Consider the following 26,173-nt stretch of genomic DNA (forward strand, 5'->3'; position numbering starts at 1 on the left):
AACAAACAACACCAACATTCCCCCTCAGACACACAGAAGAATTGAAAAAAAGAAGAAAATCTTTTGACTTGACGAATATTAAGAGAGCAGTCACGGTGAGGCGTCACCTTTTATATAGCGCCTTCTAACGGTCAGCACAGTCCCAAAGCATTGTTCTTGGCTGGTCAGAAGTGTTTCCATAACAGGATGTGATGTCTGGCAGATGCAGAGTCCAGTAAAGTGCCAGTGGTTGGGTCTTTTAAATTCATAAAGCTCCTTTCTACACTGAAACTGCTTTCTAATCCTGCACTGTCATTGAGTTGGGCTGTACTTTGCTTCTGTTGAAACGTTTCTCTTATTGCGGCTCCACTGTGTTTTAAAGTCATTTGGTTGGCAGCTCCTTCATATCCACCATGAGGTCACTTGAAGGTTTCCTCAGTCGGTGCGTGGACCTCAGTTATGAAGCCTTTCTGGCCCGCCAGGTCCAATCAATTTGTTGTACTGGGATGGACTGTGCTGAACCAGGATGGCGCTCCGTGGAATCAGCGGGACTGATGTGTGACCCTCAGGCCAAAATGACTGCTGTGCGGACAATCAAATAAAAAGGCTCAGCCGTAGAACATCCCAAAGTCAGTCCTTCCATTACCTGCCACACCAGTGTGAAGAAAGGCAGCCATCAGTGAGAAACTCTGTATATTAGCATTTTAAGAAGAGTTTCAGACAACTGTGAAGGGCAGGTTCAATGGGCAACAGAGGGGAGAATCTGTGATATATTGATAAACCAGTGGGGGCCCAGCACAAGGCAATGGTGCAGTCTGTTCAAAGAAGGACACTAATGTAGACAGTAAAGTTAAAAAAAGAAATCAGAGGCTACCAGTCCAGCGATACCTGCTCAGTGCCAGGATGCCAGAGTGAAGAAGGATTACATTGCAGTCATTTATTGTGTTGGGCTGGCATTCCACAGGAGCCTGATTCCTGCTCTGAGGCCATTGCTGCCGGTTTGGCTCCAGGCTGCCCAATGACTTTATATTGGAATAAACACATTCAGAAAACAAGCAAAGTGAAAGCTAAAAACAGACTGTCCACTTTAACCAAAATGACACCGTCACCCAATACATCCACTCCATGAGATGCCCCCTGTAAAATGCCTTTAGATTCACAGTTAGTGGTGCCAGCTGAAATTGGAGATGACACTGAGTACTAAGTCACTGCCACAGCCAGCTCACTTATGGCTGATTTTCTTTTTTTAATTAAACGACCTCACTATTCTGTATAACGCCTTTCACAGTGCCCATGGCTACTCCATTCACAGTTACTAACTATTCAAATCAGGGCATCCCGGAATGAATTCAGCCCTTTATGAATGAATGGTTTGTGATTTAATAAGTTACTTTGGTAATTGTTCCTTACAGGCAGGATAAACAAATAAAATAAAATAAAATAAAATAAAATGATTGGGTGGCAGAGCTCTGGCCACTGTCTCCTCACGTTAACAGTTTGCCTCCTGAGATAGTTTAAAATGACTGACCTTTTAAAAGGAAGAGAAACGAGTAGTGGGACAGCACTGGTGACAGACTGGTGACAATGACAATGTGTGGTAAATATATAGGGTGTTATGACTATGTAATGTGTTATGAATATTGATCTATCTATTATATAGTGCCTCTCCTATTTATCTAGCTATTTTAATTACATTTTGCTTTTAATTATTGACTTAACTATTCTAAAGTGCATTTGTATGTATCTACCTTTCAAATAAATACAGACTTTGATATCTATCTATCTATCTATCTATCTATCTATCTATCTATCTATCTATCTATCTATAATATAGTGCTTTTCACTATCTATCTATCTATCTATCTATCTATCTATCTATCTATATAGTGCCTTATCTATCTATCTATCTATCTATCTATCTATCTATCTATCAGTAAGTCATTTTCTAACCCACTTAATCTGCTGGAGCCTATCCCAGCTAGCATAGGGCACAAGGCAGGGAACCAACCCTGGACAGGGTGAACACACACACACTAGGGCAAACTTAGGATCACCAATTCACCTAACTTGAATGTCTTTGGACTGTGGAGGAAAACTGGAGCACCACACAGACATGGGGAGAACATTCAGACTCCACACAAGGACCAGCACTACCACTGGACCACCATTTCATCCATATCTATTATATAGTGCCTTTCCTCCTTACCTAGCTGTTGCATTTCCTTTTAATTATTGATCTAAATTTTAAGAAGTGCTTTTATATCTATCTTCCTTTCAATTATGTAGTGCATTTTCTATCTATCTATCTATCTATGGCTACCAGTCTACCAGTAGGTATATAGTGCCTTTCATATCTATCTATCTATAATATAGTGCCTTTCATATCTATCTATCTATTATATAGTGCCTTTCATATCTATCTATCTATTATATAGTGCCTTTCATATCTATCTATCTATCTATCTATCTATCATATAGTGCCTTTCATATCTATCTATTTATAATATAGTGCCTTTCATATCTATCTATCTATCTATCTATCTATCTATCTATCTATCTATCTATCTATAATATAGTGCCTTTTACCTATCTATCTATCTATCATATAGTGCCTTTCATATCTATCTATCTATCTATTTATTATATAGTGCCTTTCATATCTATCTATCTATCTATAATATAGTGCCTTTCATATCTATCTATCTATCTATCTATCTATCTATCTATTTATCTTTCATATAGTGCCTTTCTTATCTATCTTAGTGTCTTTCCTCTCAATCCATCTATTTTTAATTACCTGGCCACACAAATGTATTTATCTCCTCAAAGTGCATCCCCTTGGTTGATAAAGTCTGTGGGTTCCATCCCTGGCACTGCCATCATGTGTGACCCTGTGTTAAATCGCCACCACTCTCATTGTACTTTATTGAATCTGGTAGAGTAGGTCTTTGGGACTGTGGTCACTTTAGCGATGCACTCTGTCCTCTAAGGTGCCTTTCATGTCATTCTTTTTGCCTTTATTTTTGTACAATGTCTTCCTCGCCCGCCTCATTCTCTCTTTGATTTTCCGGGTGCCCCTTGTCTTTGCACATTAAGATTTACTTGTCAAGGTTTCACTGCTGTCCCCAGGGGTTGTCTGTGTGGAGTTTACATGTTCTCCCTGTGTCTGTGTGCAGATTAGGGTAGTGGGTGACTTTAAACTGGCCCCCTGTGATGGACTGGTGCCCCCCCGCCAGCCCCCTGTATCTAGTTATTTTTTAAGCAAAGTTTGCTTTCTGGAAGCATGTCCGCCTATTGCCTAAAAGTAGTAATACTTCTGTATGTGATCTCCAAATAATTTGAGATGAAATTATCACTAACTAAATAGGAGTATGCAGTGCTGTATGCGAATTTAACAAACTGGGGAGTTCCTGATCAAATTCAGACCTAAAGTCGCCACAGTGGTCTTCTCTTGGTTGTTTTCTAACAGTGGCTTTAACTGGAGGCAGGAAGTGACTCCTGACTAAAATCAGTTAAAAAGCAAACTAGCAGCTGCAGGGAACTGGTGCCCAGTTTAGGACTCCCAGCATCAAACCAGCACAGGACCAGTGAGCAGATTACTAAGAAATGAAGAGAAATAACAACACTGGGGGGCTCACAGATTTCAATGGCCACCAGCTGTCGGCATGCAGGTGTGTAGACTGGGAGTGTGGCGCGGTCACACAACTCGGTCTGCGGACTGGCGGCTGCTCGTCTGATGTTTGCTGGCATCTTTGTGCCACTCTCGTGTTAAATGGATTCCTGCATACGGGTGTTTGTGAAGAGGAAAAGGCGGGGCTAGATTCCTTAATCCAATCAGAGTAGCCGTTTGCTGAACTGCCAGTTGTGACACATATCTGTCTGGCGCTCTCTTTAACGTCTTCCTGTTATAAAATGGCTGAAGAGAACACTAAGCTGTTTCAGTGTTTCACTCTGCTTTGCTGAAATGAAGCCATTAATTCAAAATGTTGATTTTGTTCATGTTTTAAACTTGAGGTGAAACGTTAAATTCTTACTGAAGATACAGGGTCACTATCTGTGTGAAGTCGGCACGTTCTCCTTGTGTGCAGAAGCTTCTCCCATTAGTTCTGAACTGGTCCAAGTTGAGGGCAAGTGGGCGAGTTGTCCAAGCTGGCTATTACTGGAATAAGCCGGTTCAGATGGTGATCAGGTGGATGGAGACTGTTTTGTCACACATGAGCAGCATGAGTGGACCTCCAGTAACGTTGCACATGTGTGGACCGAGACCACCATTTGCTACACAGAGAATGGCATTTTGTTTTTTTTTGTAATCACGTTGTCCGCATACAGCTTAGCTTATTAAGTTCGGGTTTCGTAGTCTACATGCCTGTGGACTGTTTTGGCACTCACATTGCTCCATTTGATAATGGGACGACCATGAAAGATCAACCACTCAAGCCACCCTTTGTCAAAGTTCACAAGGCAAAATGGCTTTCATGAACCCCCTTTCCTGACTTATCATCTCTAACCCCCCGATGCCATGGCTCCGGTTGAACTCTCCGACATTCAGCACATCACAGGAACACCAAAACAAATGCACAGGTGGAAGATGGAGACACAAAGGGAGGAAGGACAGAAGAGGACCAGGAGGAGGAAGAGGTGGGGGAATCATGGGGCTCCCTGGGAAGCATGGCCTTACCTGAGCGGCCGCAGTCCGCACAGGAGATGAGGTCCTCGGGGCAGCCTGTCTTCTTGGAGCCGCCCAAACAGAAATCACAATACCCATTCGGAATGACTGATCCATCAGGGGCTTTCTTGGCTGAAAACAGAATTGGGCAGCGTTGAAAACCAGACTCAGTGGAAAGCCCGCTGTCTCCCATCCAAACCGAGAGTGCGGCTCAGCAAACAAAGCCAATCAAGAGGAATACAGTGCAGAAAATCCCTGGTGGATGTCATTGCCCCTCACATCATGACACAGACAAACACACCTCTTCACTAGGAAACAAAATAGCCATAAACAGTAAGGAGAGCTGCTCAGAAATATCATAAATACAGCAGGTGATAAGTACCGAAACGAATGACTGGGGCAAATGAGCACACGTGGTCACGGAGAAAACCACAGAGAAGGAGAATCGCATGGAAAGTGGCATGGTGGGGTATGTATGGCTGGTTGGGCTAGTTGGCCTTCATGGTGCTTTATCTTTACCATGGAGTCATTCCTCGCCACGAAGGTCTCAGACAGGCACTCAAAAGATGGACAGTCCAGAATCCCCCCAGGAACACCCTCGTCAGACTGGCAGAGCGTTTTCTTACCCTCAGTGCTTTCTCTTTTAAAAATGACCTTTATTCAGCAGGTCAGAGAAGTTGCAGTGAGTACAAGATTGGAAGCTAGCTACAGTATGCCAACATCTTCATTGGCTGGGTGGAAGTGTGTTTCTTTTCTTCTTACCTAGGCTTTCATTACAACATTAGAACACTCTTGACGAGAACAGGCCAACAAAGCTCGCCAGTCCTATCCACTAATTTCTTCCAAAAAAACATTGAGTTTTGAAAGTCGCTAACGTCTTACTGTCTACCACACTACTTGGTCTCTTATTCCAAGTGTCTATCGTTCTTTGTGTAAAGAAAAACTTCCTAATGTTTGTGCGAAATTTACCCTTCACAAGTTTCCAACTGTGTCCCCGTGTTCTTGATGAACTCACCATCTTGATCCACTGTTTTAATTCCCTTCATAATTTTAAACACTTCACTCAGGTCTCCTCTTAATCTTCTTTGTCTTAAACTGAACATATGAAGGCCCCGGAATTTGACCTAGGACCTTTATCAGCTTTCAGGTCTTCACAGGTTCGCAATCTGGGTGTCCTGTTAGATGACTCATTAAAAGTTGACAAACAAGTCTCTGCCGTGATCGGATCGAGCTTTTATCAGCTTCGCACGCTTGCAAAAATTAAACCTTATCTCACTGACAAGACCCTGGAGATGGCCATACATGCTTTTATTACATCTCGCCTCGACTATTGCAACTCTCTTTATCATGGCATCTCCAAATCCCAAATTGCCCGTCTTCAATTGGTCCAGAACGCAGCTGCTAAATTTCTTTTAAAAAAGAAAAAAATGGATCATGTGACTCCGCTTCTGAAGTCCCTTCATTGGTTGCCTGTTCAATTCAGAATACATTTTAAAATCTTATTCTTTGTTTTTAAAACACTACACCAACAAGCACCCATCTATTGATCTGAATTGCTTCACCAATATACCCCCCTGAGAAGTTTGAGATCCTGTGATCAGAACCTTCTTTTAATTCCACACTCCAGACTCAAGCGTAGAGGTGGCCGTGCTTTCTGGGTAATTGGGCCTCGTCTTTGGAATGATCTGCCTATTGAAATCCGAATGGCTCCTAGTCTGACTATTTTTAAATCTATTTAAAAAACACATCTGTTTTCTCTGGCTTACTAGGCTTTATTTTGCCTACCTAGATGTGTGTATGTGTAGATATATTTATACAAATTATTTTTATGTGTTTCTGCTGTGCTTCTTTTGGCTAAATCGTATATTTTTATTTTATGTTGATGTTTCTAAATGTACAGCACTTTGGTCAGTCGTGTGGCTGTTGTAAATGTGCTATATAAATAAACTAAACCTAAACCTAAACCTAAACTGTAAAGGCTCAGCTCTTTGAATCTTTCCTCATAACTCATCCCCTGTAGCCCTGAATCATCCTAGTCGCTCTTCTCTGGACCTTTTCTAGCGCTGCTGTGTCCTTTTTGTAGCCTGGAGACCAAAACTGCACACAGGACTGCAGATGAGGCCTCACCAGTGTGTTATAAAGTAGAGCAGAACCTCCTGTGACTTGTACTCCACACATCAAGGCGCTATATAACCTGACATTCTGTTAGCCTTCTTAATGGCTTCTGAACACTGTTGGGAAGTTGATAGCTTGGAGTCCACTATGACTCCTAAATCCTTCTCATAAGGTGTACTCTCGATTTTCTGACCACCCATTATGTATTCAAACCTACATTTTACTTCCTACGTGTAATTCTTTACCTTTACTGACATTAAATTTCATCTTCCACAAATCTGCCCAAGCCTGTATGCTATCCAAGTCCTTCTGTGATGATATAACAGATAACAAATTATCTGCTAATCCACCTATCTTGGTATCATCTGCAAACTTAACCAGCTTGTTCCTTATATTCCTATCTAAATCATTTATAGATATTAAAAATAGCAGCAGCCCTGTGGACACCACTCTTAACACCGGCCAGTTCTGATGAGGTTCCTCACACCATCACCCTCTGCTTCCTGTGTCTGAGCCAATTCTGCAGCCATCTAAAAACATCACCCTGAACTCCCACTTCTGTTTATTTGATGTCCAACCTCTCATGTGGCACCTTATCAAATGCTTTCGGACCTGAACAAAAGATACAGTATATCAATGATTATGCTGGTGCTGCCTCTTGGGGGTAGAAATAGTAAATGAATATAAATACGTAGGAACTAACTTAGATAACAATCTAAATAAGCAAAAAATATCCTCTAAATGCAATCAGCGTTTATTTCTTCTCCATAAACTCAAACTATTGAAAGTAGACAAGGACCTCGTGTTGTTCTTCTGTCGCAGGCTGATCCAGTCTGTCATCACATTCAGTTTCATTGCCTGGTTTACTGGTCTAACAAACCAAAATTAAAATAAGACTCCATTAGATTACTAAGCATGCAGCTAAAGTTATTGGGTCTGATGCAGACGATCTGGCAAGTGTGTATCAGAGGACAATGCTAAAGAAACGAGAAACAGAATCTCAACTGACGACAGACATCCATTACATGTAGAACTTAACTTCAGTAAATCAGGAAGGAAAGTCGCTTTGAAAAGCCACACAGATCACTCCAGAAATTCCTTTCTTCAGTGTGCCATACGACTTTTTAATAAGGAATATCGGAGATAATGATTAAGGATTGATATGTACCCTGTAACCATTTTTGTGTAAACACACATTTATCAAACTGCGTTACCTTAACCTGTCTTGTCTCTGTTTGTTTTGTTTCATTTCTTTCTGTCTTGTTATGAGATGCAACTGAGAAGGCAATTGTCATGATTTCTGGTGTAAACATTGACTAAATAAAGCAACCTTGAACCTTGTTCCACAAACCAGCAACAGGAATTCCTTAACTTTCTATCCATCTTTCAGTTTTACGCTTGATGTTTCCATCACGACTCCAACGCTTTCAGACATCAATCTTTCTATCAGCTTTCCAGGAGGTCGGCCTATTACACGCTGAACTGGCTCACAAAGGTACCTCCTCTGCAGCTCCTTCCATCCCTGCCATATTAAAAACTATCAACCTTCCTTCACAATTCCTTAGACTCTGTCGGCCCTGCAGGGATGAGGCTGATTCCTGTGAAGAAGACACTTCCAGGCAGGCGGCACAAGTGCATTGAGAAGGGTGGAGACGCCATTGAGAAATGACATGAGCAGTTTTGAGAAGGTGCGTTTCATTTTCTAATAAATCTCATTTTGTAACTTGAGTTTCTCCCCCTGATTTATTATATTATATTATATTACAAATGGTCTATTGACATATCACTTACTTTACTAGTTTACCATCCTGATATTATATTTGAACAGATGCTCAGATAATAAATAAAGAAACAATATACAGTAGATTCAGGAGCAATTCAGACTCTTTCACTTTCTCCTCACTTTATTGAGTTCTAGTTGTATTTTAAATTTAAAATATTGCCATTTTTACTAATCAATCAACACTCAATAACCCATAATGACAAAGTGAACACTTGCTTTCAGGAAGTTGTGCAATTTCAAAAATCAAAACCTGAAATCCCTCATTCAAATAAGTATTCAGACCCTACACTGTAGCCCTCCAGATGGTGGTCAGATGTATCTTGTTTGCTTTAATTCCCTTGGAGATGAGTGAAGAACATGATTGTTCACCTGTGACAAATCGAAATGACTGGACATCATTTAGAAAGACACATGTGTACCTGTGTAAATGAGTTCACACAAGTCACAGGACAAAAACTAAGCCAAGAAGACCAAGAACTCTCTATAGACATCTGCAAAAGCAAACCATTGCTGACTGGCCATCTTTGGTTCAAGTAAAGAGAGTAGGGTCACCATATTTACTCCTAGGCAATAACAAGATAATCGGACTAACTGAAGTTGGCACTGTACCTCTGTGACCACAGACACACCATGGGCATTCTCAAATGGGCATGGGGGAAGCTGTGCAGCCGACCCAATCAAAATTATTATAACAGTATGGATAATTATTGACTTACTCTTGTAATTTTTGTGTGCTGTTATTGATTGTTATAATATTTCTATATTTTTGAGCTTCTATTTACTCCTTTGGACAGATAAAAATCTATCTATCTATCTATCTATCTATCTATCTATCTATCATATAGTGCCTTACACATCTATCAATCTATCTATCTATCTATCTATCTATCTATCTGTCTATCATATAGTGACTTACACATCTATCGATCTATCTATCTATTACATAGTGCCTTTCGTATCTATCTATCTATCGATTGATCGATCGTTGCACGAGGTGTGATCCAAAAGTTCCCAGAATGCATTTATTCTGCAGCCAGAAGGGTTTGGTTATATCAATCACTGCTACATAGCAGTTTAAGTTGTCCTTGAGAGCTGTTATCACGCGTTATAACGTCAGCGGAGTTGTTTTTCAAGTCGCGGTTCTCGTTTAAACTTCGGTTGTCGCTGTGAAGGGTTGTTTGTGAAAATGAGTGATTTGAAAGACTCGACCAGCTCAACAAGTTCACAGCAACACCAAGTCAATGCTCATTTGCTTCTTTGATGTGAAGGGTGTCATCCACAAGGACAGACGGTGAATGGAGTATTCTACAGGGATGTTCTAAGGTGTTTGTGAAATCGAATTCGCCGAACACGTCCTCAGATGTGGGCTGACAAGTGATTTATTTTGCATCACGACAATGCACCAGCTCACACATCTCTGATTGTGCGCTAATTTTTGGCTTCTACAAAGTTTACTGCCATTCCCCACCCTCCGTACTCCCCTGATTTAGCGCCGTCTGATTTTTTTTTATTTCCTCAGATGAAGATGAGGCTCAAGGGACGCAGATTTGAGACGGTGGAGGAGATCCAAGCAGTAACAACCAACGTCTTGAACACACTGACAAAAAAAAACGACTTCCAGAGGTGCTTCGAAAGGTTGAAATCTCGCTGGGATTGGTGTATCAACTCAGTGGGTGACTATTCTGAAGGAACTGTTCACCATTAATTGTTATTTGGTGTGTATGCTTTTAAATGAATGCATTCCGGGGACTTTTGGATCGCACCTCGTGTATCACATTTTCCTTAGTTACCCCCAGCAGTACAGCTGGTAGTATTGCCATGTCTGCCCTTTGGCATTTTTATCCTAAGTAACACTGAAGCACACATAGCAGCATCATGGACTCACCCAGCATGCACTCTGGTTCGGGGGCTTCAGTGGGCACATTCCGTGATTTTCTTGGGGTTTTGTCAAGCCACAGGATATGCTGTCTCTTCTAAGTTGCTCATTACCTATAAGCGTGTCATGCCTTGAGTTAGGCCCCTAGTTTGTTGTAAAGATTAAAAAAAACAGAGCGAGGAAAGGAATGGATGGATATATGGTGGGCATATTTAGATTTCCCCCATTTTCACAGTCATTTTAGCAAGTATATTTCTAGCTATCTTTAATATTCCTCAATACTGGACTTAAGATGACTCTCCTGATTATCTTCAAAAATCCATTTTAGACATACTGTAGTTTATCATTTGGACTCATCACTTTTCTCAGTGATCCATCCCACATCCCAAAGACTTGCACATCTGGATCACCGGAGTATATGAGTAGTAAAGTGGAATTGTGTCCTTCCTGACAAAACACAATGCAGCAGCCCAAGGCACTTTTATCAGAAAGACTTTGTTCTTTGTGTCTGCTGCCATTCGCCAATGGAATCGCCAGCCACAAACCTGCAACATTTCAGTGTTCAGAAGTTGCTTCTTAATGCTTTGAGCAAGAGAGGAAACTCATTTCTACAGCATGCAGGAGCAACTTGTAAGCATCAGCTGAGCCCTCAGTCTGTCCCCACCCTGTGTGCAGTGCCACCGGATGGCTACCTTCCTCCTACTCAGAGTGAGAATCCTGTTTGTGACACCATTTGTTACAGTCTGGGATTATCGTAATGTTGTTTTTTAATATTGTACCGATCTGGCAAATCCCGCTGAGGCAGTGTGTCCCCAAAGCCAAAGCAAATGGGGCTACTAAGAGTGCCGTGGGGTGGGACGGGCACAGAGGAGTGCCATGTGTCATTCTTCATTACCGCAGCAGCTGGAATGCTGGGGGTGGGAATTGAAAAGGAAGTTTGGGATGAGGAAAAAAGGAAAAACAACTAGCTTGTTGGTGTGGGCATCTGGTTGTATTTCGGCTTTCCGTTTTCTTTTTTTGGTCTGCCATATGGGACTGAGAGGCTGTGACACGTGAAGATCCGGTGGAGCGTCGTGCTGTGGAGGCCAGAGGAGGACTGCACCCCAGACAGAATGAAAGCATAAAGCAAAAGCCGAAACAACGGGAGAATTGTAAATAGCTGTAGATTTTCTATACTGCTCTGTTGAAGGTTCAGTTAACATTGAAGAGCAACTCGTCCATCCCATCCGGAAAGGGACATTAATATTGACTCCTCCAGTTTGAATCATGGAGAATCCAAATTTTGCAACTTTTTTTTTTTTGTCTTTGACATGTATTCAGTAATTTAAAATTAGTTTTTCACCCTTTCTGACACCATCTTAGCTTCATGAGTACTGATATATTGGAGCACTTTGTTGTAATGTCACCAAAGTAAAGACCCGGATATGCACAGTGAACAACATCTCGGGTGCAGCGAGATAAAAGGTCAGCGTTGATGTGAGCTTGCGGATAAAGTCTTCAAGAAGACCCCCATTTCAAAACTCTTGTCACAACTCTCCTGGTTGTGAACTTCAGGCAGTGCCAGGACATGATGAGTGTTTAATAGAGTCTTCCGTTAAAGTGCACAACATTATACTGTAATAAGCAATCTCAATGCACGTAGAAAATCTAGGAAATATGGCATAAACTCCAATAATCTAATTAAAATTACTATTTTAGAGGAACAATGTATTAAAACTATAAAACAGATCACAGATTAAAAAAAATACACACAGAGCGCGCTAATAAAATAATTTAGTTCCTATTCCAAATATCAATAACGCATCATAGTATTCATCTCTGCACCTCCGAAACATTAAATATGGCACTATTAAATGTTAGAGCTTTAACGAACAAAACGTTTTTTATCAACGATCTTATTAGTGATAAAAATAGATTTATTGCACTAAATGAAACATGGCTTAATTCAGATGCGCGTGTTTTAATCGAATCTGCCTCCGATTACAGTTTTACTCTGCAGACCGCCAGGGAAAAAGGGGCGGATTGGCTAACATTTACTCGAGCGATTAAAATGTAAAGATGTCAGTTTTGGTAAGTTCAAGCCCTTTGAGTATCTCGCCGTTGTTGTTCGTGGAGATTCTCAAGTTCTAGTATTATCCGTGTATAGACCTCCTAAATATAACACGTCGCTTTTTGAGGGACTTAATGTCAATTTTAATTACTAACTATGACACACTCCTAATAGTTGGCGACTTTAATTTTCATATAGATAATCAGTGTGATCTAAAAGTAAAAGAATTTATGAACCTCCTGGATTCTTTTGATTTGAGACAACTCATAAATCAGCCTACACATAAAGCAGGTCATACATTAGACTTAGTGATTACTAAAGGACTGAAAGTTGATATAAAACAGATCATTGATATTGGTCTATCAGACCATTTTCTTCTACTTTTAATATAGAAATAATGAATGATGAGAAGCATATTGTTAAAAACGCTTCTTTGACTCGCAGCAGCTTTAAAACTTACAAACATTTTAAGCAATCAGTCCGTTTATAGTGCCAGCTATAATAGCGAGGATAATGTAAATAGTAAGGTGGAAAGATTTAATACTAAAGTGAGAGCTGCTGTTGACATAGTTGCACCTGAAAAGACAGTGAAAAAATCTTCTAGCATTGTTATACCATGGAAGACCCAAAGAGTGTCTGATTTAAAGAGAACATGCCAGAGCTGAGCGTCAATGGAGGAAGACTAAACTTACTATCCACCATGAAATATGAAAAAGTCAAAATAACAGAATACAATAACACTGTCCGTCTTGAGAGACGCTGCTATTTCTCAAGATTATAAATAACAATGCTAGTAATCCCAGAGTCTTATTTTCTACAATTGATCGCCTACTAAACCAGGTAACTCAAAGGAATGCCTCCTAAGTGCTTCCAGTGAAACCTGTGAGGCTGTCGCTGTATTTTCAATCAAAAAATTAATGATATTAGAAATAACATAGTATATCCCTCCAACACTAAGGATCCCCCTAAACCCCAACACCCTGTTATAAACAAATTAAACTCTTTCACTAGGATAGATTTACAAAAAATAATCTCAATTAAAATCCTCCACCTCGCCCTTGACCCGATACCAACAAGGTTTTTCAAAGAAGTATCAGGCGTGCTAATTGATAATGTTCTGACATAGTAAATTGTCACTAGATACTGGGGTCTTCCCAGACTGTCTTAAGACTGCTGTAGTTAAACCCCTACTTAAGAAACATAATCTTGACCCTCGCTCTTGAAAATTTTAGACCCATCTCTAACCTGCCTTCTTAAGTAAAGTTCTGGAGAAGGCAGTCATTATGCAGTTAAATGACCACCTAAATAAACATGCTATTCTTGATAAATTTCAGTCGGTTTTAGAACAAATCACAGCACAGAAACTGCACTCGTTAAAGTAGTAAATGACTTGCGGTGAATGCAGACAGAGGCCATTTATCTGTTCTCATCCTCTTAGATCTGAGTGCTGCATTTGACACCATTGATCACAACATTCTTAGAAATCGCCTTAGTCAATGGGTGGGCCTCTCTGGCAGTGTCTTAAATTGGTTTGAATCCTACCTGACAGGGAGAAAATTTTTGTTAGTTGTGGGAATTACAACTCAAGACACATGATATCCAATATGGTGTTCCACAAGGCTCTATCCTGGGTCCGCTGTTATTCTCAATCTACATGCTTCCGTTAGGTCAGATTATCTCAGGGCACAACGTGAGCTACCACAGCTATGCTGATGACACACAGCTGTACTTATCAATAGCACCTGATGACCCGATTCTATTGATTCACTAACACAATGTCTGACTTGTATCTCAGAATGGATGAATAGTAATTTTCTCAAGTTAAATAAAGAGAAAACTGAAATTTAGTGATCAGCAATAATGGATACAATGAGGCTATTAGAAATAAACTGGATACATTAGGATTAAAAGTCAAGACGGAGGTAAAAAGCTTAGGGGTGATTGTTGACTGTAATCTGAATTTTAAATCACATATTAATCAGATCATTAGGACAGCATTTTTCACTTAAGAAACATAAGTAAAGTTAGACCTCTTATATCACTGAAAGATGCTGAGAAATTAGTTCACGTTTGTTTTCAGTCGACTAGATTACTGTAACGCACTCCTCTCAGGACTACCCAAAAAAGATATAAATCGTTTGCAACTAGTGCAGAATGCAGCTGCTAGAATCCTAACTAGGAAAAGAAAATCGAACACATTTCTCCAGTTTTGATGTCACTACACTGGTTACCTGTGTCATTCAGAATTGACTTTAAAATTCTGCTTATGGTTTATAAAGCCTTAAATAATCTCGCCCATCTTATATATCGGAATGTCTGACACCTTATATTCCAAATCGTAACCTCAGATCCTCAAATGAGTGTCTCCTTAGAATTCCAAGAACAAAACTTAAAAGAAGTGGTGAGGCGGCCTTCTGCTGCTATGCACCTAAAATCTGGAATAGCCTGCCAATAGGAATTCGCCAGGCTGATACAGTAGAGCACTTTAAAACACTGCTGAAAACACATTACTTTAACATGGCCTTTTATAACTTCATTTTAATCTTAATTTAACTTAATCCTGATACTCTGTATGTTCAATTCATCATAATAACTATTCATGGTGGCTCTAAAATCCGTACTGACCCCTACTCTCTTTTCTGTTTCTTTTTCCGGTTTCTTTGTGGTGGTGGCCTGCGCCACCTCCACCTACTCAAAGCTTCATGATGCTCCAACAATGATGGACGGATTAAAAGGCAGAAGTCTACGTGACCATCATCATCAAGCCCTTCCGTGAGAACCCTAAATCCAAAGAGGACTGTTTCATTTATGTTAGGTAGAATGCCCAGAGGGGACTGGGCGGTCTCATGGTCTGGAATCCCTACAGATTTTATTTTTCTCCAGCCGCCTGGAGTTTTTTTTTTGGTTTTTCTGTCCCTCCTGGCCATTGAACCTTACTCTTATTCATGTTAATTAATGTTGATTTATTTTTTTTTTATTGTGTCTTTTATTTTTCTATTCTTTATTATGTAAAGCACTTTGAGCTACTGTTTGTATGAAAATGTGCTATATAAATAAATGTTGTTGTTGTTGTTGGTTTTAGATTTTGATTTCTGATTACATTTGGTTACGATCCTCGCTTTGTTTAATGGTTCACGTCTGCTCTCCTGACCTCTTCTGTTTTTTACCACTAGCAGAAGAGGAGCAGACGTGTAGGCCGGCTGTGGCTTGCGATGGCCTGGGCTCGATCTTAACTTGTCGTCAATCCCTCAAGGACAGGCGTCAGCTCCTTGGAAAAAGTGAGCTTGGAAAGTGGATGGATGGATGAACAGTCCCTGGATTAGTCTGATGACCTGCAGTCTTTCATCTTTAATGAATATTTGAGTCAAACAAGTCAGTAGCAGATGGCAAACTCTCTTAGTTACGAGGCTCGGCATTATTTCTTAACTTTTATCGCTGACTTTGAAAAAGGCAAACTTCACACTGACCCTTTAATTTATTTTTTAAATGTTATTCTAAGTCTTTGAATTGACATTTCAAATTGTTTTCTTAGAATGAAGCCGATGCAGCAGCCATTCGAGTCGCACCCCTTCAAATCCCATTACTCTCCTATGGCTCATCATCGTTTCTCATTTTCTAATGGAAAGTGGTTTTCTTTTCCTAGTGCTTGAATGCTTTTAGTGCTGGACTTTAAATAATTGCATTTATAGGACTCTGGGTGTCTTTTTTTATGTTAATGAACAATTTGCATAGCAAGTCGGGTTGGCACTTGGGTGCAGGCATTGATTAGCACAGAACGGCCAGCGCAGGACGCAGAATTAAAGCGACTTTGCGCCATTTCTGCCATCATTGACACTTTTTGGTATTGTGATTATTTTGAGATTTGATCCAATTTAGTTTATTCAGATCAAGTTTGTTGGTTGAAGAAGGAAATTTGGTTTGTCAGCTATTTTTTTTTCACATGAAAAACACATAAGAACTCAGCCATCAGGTATAAGTAATATATATATATATATATACTAGCAAAATACCCACGCTTTGCAGCGGAGAAGTAGTGTGTTAAAGAAGTAATGAAAAATTAAAGGAAACATTTTGAAAATAACGTAACATGATTGTCAATGTAATTGTTTTGTCACTGTTGTGAGTGATGAGTGTTGTTGTCATATATATATATATATATATATATATATATATATATATATATATATATTTACACACACACACATAAACATATATATATATATATACATATCTATACATACACATATATACATACATATATATATCTACATATATACACACACATATATACACACACATACATACATACACACACATATATATAAACATATATATACATATACATACATATCTACATATATACACACACAGCTATTTCAGTATCAGTGCAATACGCTGTTTGTTAAAACGGTTGACTCCGCTCTTACGCAATAACAAATCAAATCATTCAGTTGTCTTTGCTCATATGTCATTTTAGAGCTGGACGCCTGGCATCTTTTTGGCCACAGGTTCGTTTCTGTTTGGTGTGAGGTTCTGTGTTGTGGAGATTCTCAGGATGGATTGCAGGTGCTCATCAGTGAGGCGACTCCTGTGTGCTGTTTTGTTAGTCTTTATCACTGAGAAGAGCTTCTCACACAGATATGTGCTACCAAACATGCACAAGGTTCGAGCCGCATGTAGACGGACTTTTTTTGTTCATCAAAGTCACCAAAGCGCCGTGCAAACTCAGTGCTAATAACTCTAGCCGCAAGCTGCATTATGGGATCTGTAGTTTATTGTGTTACCAGCGCTTCATATACCCGGCCATTAATAACAATAATACAGTATATAAAATGATCTCGGGCGGATATAATTACACGCGGGCGGATGTGGCCGCGCCCTTGAGTTTGACACATATGGACTAAATAGAACTTGAAAAGATATATTTTTCAAATGTGATCGTGCAATTCAGATAGAGTTGACGCACTACAGCCTGCATGCCTCAATAAGTCATCCTCCCCTCGCTCTTACTTTTTTTACCGTTCATCTAATGAATACACTGAGTATGGCTTTACCAAAACAATCATTGATGGCGAATAAAGTATCCATTATTCGAGTATGTAGAGCGGGATATATATATATACATATATATATACCCGCGTATCGCAGCGAGAAGTAGTGTGTTAAAAAGCTAGAAAAGAAAAGGGAACATTTTAAAAATAACGTAACATGACTGTCAATATACAGTATTTATTTTGTGAGTGTTACTGAGTGTTGCTGTCATCAAGGATTTGATTATCATTATTTCTTTCAATCAGGTTCGTATTTGTAGGATGTGTTGTGTTCAAGTTACATTCCGTGTTTGTCAATCGTTGTAAAGATGACAGGTTTCATTCATCGATTCGTTTCTTACTGCATCAATAAACAGCTCGTGTTCTTCTTTATCTGAGACCTGACACACTGCATGCACGGGTTTTTTGTACACTGTCTTCCTTTAGCGGGACATTAACTTTTCCACCGTGTGCTTTGTTTCCGCAGTAGCTGGATTTATGAATATGCTTATCAGACGCTTCATATTTTTGCTGCCTTTTCAATTGTGTAATTCGGTTTTGTTCAGCTCTTTGGAACTGTTGCTTTTTATCTGTGCACTGCGTCAGTTCACGTGAGCCACTCGGTGTACTTGCATCGAAGGTTCCCAGCTGTGCTGGTGCCATCTCGTGCTATGTCCATAGCTTTATTTAATGTTACCTTAGTCCTGGCACTTAAAACTTTCTCTGGCAGTTTCGCTGAGTTTGTGTCAAACACCACCCTGACCATCTCATCTTCCTCTCCATAAGCACAGTCCTTCACCCTTGAATATTTACCCGTGGCAGTTTGCTATTGGATTGCCGCTGACGGACAGCCTTATATGGGCAGGCACTAAATTACAAACGCCAGCGGCAGCCTGTCTATGAACTTAATTTAAAGAGTAGGTTTACATCGTGCTTTGTTTCCGAAGTAGCAGAACTCATCAATATGGTTGTATATGTCACTCGCTCGCTTCTTATTGTTTCGCTGCCTTCTCAATTGAGGTCTTCCTGGTTTTCTACGTACTGCGTGATTACGTGAGAGGCGTGATGATGTCACAAGAAACTCCGCCCTCACGGCGTTGAAGCTCATCTCCATTACAGTAAATGGAGAAAAACTGCTTCCAGTTATGACCATTACACGTAGAATTTTGATATAAAACCTGCCCAACTTTTGTAAGGAAGCTGTAAGGAATGAACCTGCCAAATTTCAGCCTTCCACCCACACGGGAAGTTGGAGAATTAGTGATGAGTGAGTGAGTCAGTGAGTCAGTGAGTGAGTGAGTGAGTGATGAGTGATGAGTCAGTGAGTGAGTGAGGGCTTTGCCTTTTATTAGTATAGATTCATGGCATTCGTGGTCTGAATCACAGTTTGATTGTATGGGTGGTTACCTACCAGGTAACGCTTGTGGTTGGTATGCAAGTCGGCAAACATCCGCCATGGTGCCCTCCAGAATTCGGGTGAAACACGTACCGCGTACTCTTTGCTTTATTTGACAGTAAAACTATTCAACCATATATATATATATATATATATATATATATATATATATATATATATATATATATATATATATATATAGTGGCGGATGGCGGGGCCCTTGCCCGCCAGGATGCCCAAAGTGTGAAAGGACCGAGGCAAAGAGGATTGTTAGGACAGTTTTTTCCCCCTTGGTTTTCAGTGGGGCCACAGGTTATGAGCATGGGGGCTCAACCCTGTGGGAACCTTTGGCCACTGCCAGGGGGCGCATGGACCTTTCCAGGGCCTTATTTGGTCATGCTTCTGCCTCACCCGGAAGTGTGGCCGGAAGAAGCTTGTTAGTCCATCCAGTTGCCCTATAAAAAGCAGCCGCCTCACTCCATAAGTGGCCAGAGTCGGGAGGAGAGGACAAAGCCTGAGGAGGAGTGAAGGAAGAAGGACTGAATGGTGTTAGTGGTGTTGTGTTGCGCTTACTGGTATTGTGGTAAAAACTGTAAATAAACATGTGGAGTGTGGCAAAACCTGTCTCCTGCCTGTCTGTGTCTGGGTTAGAGAGGTGGTACGGCCCCTAGTGGCTCACAATATATGCTAAAATATAGTGGTGAAAATACTACTTATGATATAATATCAAATAACAGATATAATGTCTAAACATTAAAGCAGCATTAAAAGTCAGCCTATGATTGACAAAGCCATAGGTGTTTATTCAAAGTGTGTAGAAGATTAACAGCAGTGTGGACGATGGTTGCTTTTCATCATCTGAATGCTGAATCTGTGACCTGATGGAACGACCGGAATTGTGACTGCAGTGTTTGACTGTGCGGAGCTTGTAATCTGACTTCTCCAGTTTACAATTTGATTGATCTAGTTTTTATTGATAACAATAAGATTCCCAAACCTACCAGCAGAACATATGTCAATACAGACTTTAAAGAGAGATTTAAAAACCTGACATCATGTTAGAATTAAAGTTAAAAAGGCCCTGCTGTGTTACACTGTCCACTCGTCCACTTTTTGCAGATGGCTTCTGTGTTTTGATTAAAAGTCAGTTGTGAGTCCATGATTATCACAAGATATGCAGTATACATGCAGAATGTGTCCTCCATACTGACCCTCAATACAAGTGTGCTGAGCCCCCTGTTATGACTGAGTGTCCAGACTCAGCTACAACTTGATCATTAGATAGATAGATAGATAGATAGATAGGTGAAAGACACTATATTATAGATAGATAGATAGATAAACAGGAAAGGCACCATATAATTAATAGATAGATAGATAGATAGGTGAAAGGCACTATATTATAGATAGATAGATAGATAGATGTGAAAGGCACTATATAATTAGAAAGATAGATAGATAGATAGATAGATAGATAGATAGATAGATAGATAGATAGATAGACAGGAAAGGCACCATATAATAGATAGATAGATAGATAGATAGATATAAAAGGCATTATATTATAGATAGATAGATAGATAGATAGGTAAAAGGCACTATAGATAGATAGATAGATAGGTAAAAGGCACTATATAATAGATAGATAGATAAAAGGCACGATAGATAGATAGATAGATAGATAGATAGATAGATAGATAAAAGGCACGATAGATACATAGATAGATAGATAGATAGATAGATAGGTAAAAGGCACTATATAATAGATAGATAGATAGGTAAAAGGCACTATATGATAGATAGATAGATAAATAGATAGATAGGTAAAAGGGACTATATAATAGTTAGATAGATAGATAGATAGATAGGTGAAAGGCACTATATAATAGATAGATAGATAGATAGATAGAACAGGGGAAATTTGGCTTTTTACATAAGCTCTTTAAAAAAAAAGCACCTGGACCTTCAGCTAACTCAATCACCTAAATACAAACATTGGTGTTATGAATACATAATTTTTTTTTAATAGTTTGTTCCTGTGAAAGAAAGTTTACTCGATTAAAAATAAAAACCACAACTTTCTTGATATTAAAAACCACAACTTTCTTGATATTTTAGTTTATAATTTAAAAACGGAATAAGAATCTGAAAATCTAACAAATATCACATTAAAGTTTGATAAATTTTGAAAAGAATGATACTAAACATATATATGTAGGTTGTAAAATAAGCCTGATTTAAAGTGTGACATAAAAACGTCACATAAAGTCATTGCACTTTTAGGCTTAGGATTTTCAATATATAGAGTAGATAATATACAGTATGTTTGTGTCGGGCAGCGGGGGGGACGCCGAGAAGGACCGGGACAGGGACTACGCCTCCCCCAGACCACGAGTGGGCAGCCAACCTGGTTTGTGTGGGGGCCATGGGAATTGAGCATTGAAGCTCCGCCCTATAGGGGCCCATGGCCACCTCCTGGGGGTGCCAAGAAGACTGTGGAGCCCTGGACGTCAGCACTTCCGCTACACCCGGAGGTGCTGGCGGAAGTATTACCAGGGACACACCAGGAAGTGCCGCAGGAAGCTCATCGGGAGGCACCTGGAGCACATCTGGGTGGAAATAAAAGGGGCCGCCTCTCTCCAGTCATCAGCTGGAGTCGGGTGGAAGAGGACGAAGCTCGGAGGAGAGGATTGGAGGTGGTGAAGGAAGACAGGAGTTTGAGTGGCCTGAACTGAGGGTGATCGGTGAAAGGACACTGGTGTGTGTGCGGGACCATATGTATTTGTAAATAATTGTAAATAAACGTGTGTGGTGTTTGAACCATTGGTGTCTGCCTGTCTGTGTCGAGGCTGATCTCCACAATATATAATATAGACACGAAGATTACTCAGGCTATAAAAGTATTAGCAGCATTAGTCCTGAGCGTTACTCGGGCAACGGTGTAGGCGTGTCTTATGTAAGCGTCCAGCCTGAACGTTACCCGGGCAACAATGTGGGTGCCTCTTCTCCTAGTCTCATAATGGCGTGTCATAAGAAGTGTTTTTCAGCAGCCGAGGTGTTGCACGCTCTTGACAGGCATACAAGCAGTGAGGATGAGGAGCGTCTCATCAGCAATGATAACGAAGTTAATCTCTCTTCAGGCAGTGAAACTGAAACGGACAGTGGAATCGAAAGTGAGTCTGATGGATCTGAAAGTGACGCTCGATTGCTCTTGGGTTTCTGTTGACCCTGCTTCAAATAGAGCAGCACCACCTCGTGTTGATTCTGTGGGGCAGCCAGGAATAAAAGTGAACAATGACAGCAAAGATCCAGTTACTTACCTGAAGTTGTTTCTTGATGATGATGTGATGGAAAGAATTGTTCTGAGGTGAAATGTTATGATGAAGAGTGACGAGTAAATGACCGTACACCTAAGTAGTTTTCCCATTTAAAAATATAACACACAAAAGATATATTTTGATAGTATATATGATATTGTAACCATTATTATTATTACTATTATTATTATTCATTTCATATTATTATTCTTCATCATCATTATTATTATTTATATAATTATACTGTTTACAGTTCTGACTTTGTGTTTTGCATAGTTTACAGTAGAAATGGCACATTTAATAAAAATATCATTTTTCAAGAGAAAATTGCAATGCTTTTTACATAATTTTTGGGGAAAAAATGTAACACTAAAGAGTTTAAAAAACAACAAAGAAATAACTTGTGCCTTGGCAGTCCCAGTCACACTATTTCATTCTAAAAGCATACTGCTGTTGGTATTAAGGACCTCCAGTTGCGTTTCTTGACACACTTCTGCTGAATGATTCGTTGGGTGAAAGTCCTCAGTGTTGTTGTATCACAGAGAAGATGTGCAGCATTGTTCACAATGGCACTCAGTTTTGTTTCCATTCTGTCCTTTTTTACCATCTCCAGTGGGTCCAGAGTGAGGTGCCACCCCAGCAATGGCCTCCTTTGTGTGCAGCGGTCAGGTAAACAGTAAGGAGACACCAGTTCAGAGAGACTCAAGCAGACCTTCTGTCCACAGTCCATCTGCATCTTGAATAAGGACAGTGTCTAGAGCTAGGGTTAGGGTTAGGGTTAGGGTCCCCTATTGATCCCCTATTGTTAACCCTCTTACATTAAGTTATTTTAGTTACTAGGTTTTTTTTTACTTAGTTATTACTTATCACACATTTAAAAATGTATTATTGGTTTTTGATATTTTTAAAGTCATCTATTATTGATATTGTCCATTTATTTCTCTTCCTAAAGGTTCATTCATTGGAAATGAACAACTAGCTAAGCATTTCCCTACATATCCCACTGAATGAATAATGTGAATGGGACAAAGAAAACTGGATTGACTGATTTGATCTGATCAGCAGCAATGATGACATGGCTTACAAAAAGGAGCTCTTCTTGCTGACTTGATGGTTTTAGGACAACAATCTCAACCTTAACATCTGCTGCCACACATGCGGCATTGGGAGGCAGTCTAAGGGTAAGCTACAAAGTCAGAGGCCGATCAGCCTTTTCTCCCTCTTCACAAGGGAAGTCAGTTAAAGCTCCACCTACTTCCGGTACCAGACCACACCCCTCTGCCGACCTCACTTCCTCTTTTCGCCAAACCCTCCACTCACCAAATCAGTCTGTCTTGACTCCATCTTTAAGGACTGCTCCCTGCCCGTTTGTTAGTGGCGGTGACGATACAGGGGGTGGACTCCCCAAAACGTTATCATTGTTCTTTTGTCTTTTCACACTGCAAAACCAAAGAGATGCTCATAAACTTGAGAAGGCAGACCACACTGACATGTACATCAGAGGGACTGCTGTTGAAAGAGGGAGCAGTTTTAAATTAACCGGAATGACCATCACTGACGAACTGAAGCGGGCACAACACATTTCGTCTCTTGTCAAAAAGGCCCACCAGCATCGCTACTTCCTCAGACGTCTGAGTGCGGCTCAAGTATCTCTATCTGTCTAATAAACTTCTACAGGGACAGAGTGGAGTCCAGCCTTACTGGCTGCATCATGGCACGATATGGCACCTGCTCACCTCAGGAGGGGAAAACACTGAAGAGAGTGGTAAGGGTGGCACAGAACAGGACTTGCACCCAGATGCCCAAGATGTACAGAACACTTGCAGCCTTAGAGAAGCAAATGGCATTAGAAAAAAATTCTCAAACAGCCTGCACAGCAGCTTTTCTTGCACCTCTCTTCTGGACCACTGGCACTCACTCCAGTCTCATATTCAGGGGCAGTTTGTGCCCACAAGGCCACTGAACAGCCCATTTCTCTTGGTTTTCTAGGAGCAAACATGACTACTCTGCTCTCTGTTTGCACCAAAGAAGTGCAGCTAGCGGTGGACATGACGTGTTTTTCATGGACTGAAGGTGAACCAGGGGCTATTTTTATTTTTATTTTGTGCGGTGCATGCCTATGGGTGCCGTTCTCATCCCTACCACCTTAGCCGTCACTTCCTGTAACTCCATCCATCCATCCATCCAGTATCCAACCCGCTATATCCAAACTACAGAGTCACGGGGGTCTGCTGGAGCCAAACCCAGCCACCACAGGGTGCAAGGCAGGAAACAAACCCTGGGCAGGGCGCCAGCCCACCGCAGGGCACGTACACACATACACCAAGTACACACTAGGGACAATTTAGGATCGCCAATGCACCTAACCTGCATGTCTTTGGGCTGTGGGAGGAAACCCACGCAGACATGGGGAGAACATGCAGACTCCCTTCCCCTACTTCTTCATATCTTAAATCATTCTTAAGGCAGATTGAAGACTTAAGTGCCAGCTTAAGTGAAAAATTATTCGCAACTCAAACACCAACTTAATCAGTTTTAACACGAAAAGATGCCGACGAAAGAAGAGAAGAAGCGGGTCGCTAGGGTGGAGAAAAGAAGAGCTGCTCAGGAAACAGCAAGCGCATGAACCTCTGAGCAAACGAATGCTAAACGTACAGAGAAAGAGGAGCAAAACTAGGAATGTCAAGTCAAGTGTGTTCACTGCACGTTATCGTGTTGTGTGCCGCTACTGGCAAATCAATATTTTGTGTATCTTTTGTATTATTGTCACCAGTCTGAAGCATAGCGCAGAATCTTCCCCTCGCCATAACCCTTTGCTTCCTGTATATCTGCCAGTTTTGCAGCCACTTACTGTCCACTCTGCACTTGTTTTGGTTTCATCACTCATTTCCCGTGTGGGTCTTTATGGAAGGCACCACACAAATCATATCATCCGCACCTCTCCGATTGTTTCCTTTTGTCGCTTCCTCGTTGAATTCCAGCACATTAGTAAACTCGAGCGCCCTTGTCCATGCTGGGTATTCCCAAATATTTCTATTCTTGACATGCGTGGCGCGATCATTTCTGTAATAATTGCTGCAGTTGCCCCTTTCCAGCCTCACTGAAGAATTTAAATGCGCTAAAGTGAGACCTGAGATGAGGCTTTCAGAGTCAAAAGGTACGGTGATTAGAGATGGCGCACCAACTCAGGAAACTGGACGGAAATGGAAAGCTAAGAATGCAGTCCAGCAGGCAAAGTCTGCACTCTACCACAGAGACATTGTCGGCCAAGTCCAACATGGAAGAAGTGGGTTAGGGTTTGGCAAAGGGCGACCCTACTGGAGTAAGGCAACCCCAGCAGACCAGAGGAAAATGGTTGTGTCTGAAGTCCGTCGGTATGAAGAGGAGAGAAGGTGGGCCAATGGACGAGGTGGGAGAATTTGGAAAAGCGAAAGATCAGCAGGTAGGACATGTGGATGATGGAAGTGGGTAGGATAAGTTTCCTCATTCGAGCTACCTATAATGTCCTCCCTACTCCTCAAAACCTCAACCAATGGCTAGGCGAAGATCCATCATGCTCCCTCTGCTCAACATCAGGTACACTGCGGCACATCCTCACAGGATGCAAAGTAAGCCTCTGTCAAAGACGATATACCTGGAGACACGACCAAGTGCTTAAATGTCTTGCAGCTACTCTGGAAAGCAAGAGAACTGCCATCAATGGCCTGCCATCCAGAGAGACCAACTTAAATGTGCCATTGTTGTTTGTTCGGGAAGGGGACCAAAGGCAACACAAGTTTTCCCTGAAGACCAGATTGGGCAAGATGGAGACAGTATGGGACTAGCAAATGCTGGTGGATGTGGGGCAACGACTCACAGGCTCACCAGAAACAGCAGTCACCAATCTGAGGCCTGGCCTGGTCTTGTGGTCAGGGCACACAGCGCAAGGTATACTTTGTCGAGCTCACAGTTACCTGGGAAG

At 40.9% G+C, this 26,173-nt stretch overlaps 1 protein-coding gene across 3 annotated transcripts in view; it reads right to left on the reverse strand.

The window, feature by feature from the left end:
• The window catches only part of dpf1 (D4, zinc and double PHD fingers family 1), a 358,128-nt gene that overhangs the window by 20,863 nt on the left and 311,092 nt on the right, over positions 1–26,173 (reverse strand). For 2 of the 3 annotated variants that reach the window (XM_039768120.1, XM_039768118.1), the window contains one exon: positions 4,658–4,777. The exons of the other annotated variant lie outside the window; for it this stretch is intronic. In XM_039768120.1, coding sequence (XP_039624054.1) covers positions 4,658–4,777 — 120 coding nt within the window. The remainder of the gene's footprint in view (positions 1–4,657; positions 4,778–26,173) is intronic. 3 annotated transcript variants of the gene reach the window in all.

Source organism: Polypterus senegalus, chromosome 11 (assembly GCF_016835505.1).
Source record: "Polypterus senegalus isolate Bchr_013 chromosome 11, ASM1683550v1, whole genome shotgun sequence".
NCBI lineage: Eukaryota > Metazoa > Chordata > Cladistia > Polypteriformes > Polypteridae > Polypterus > Polypterus senegalus.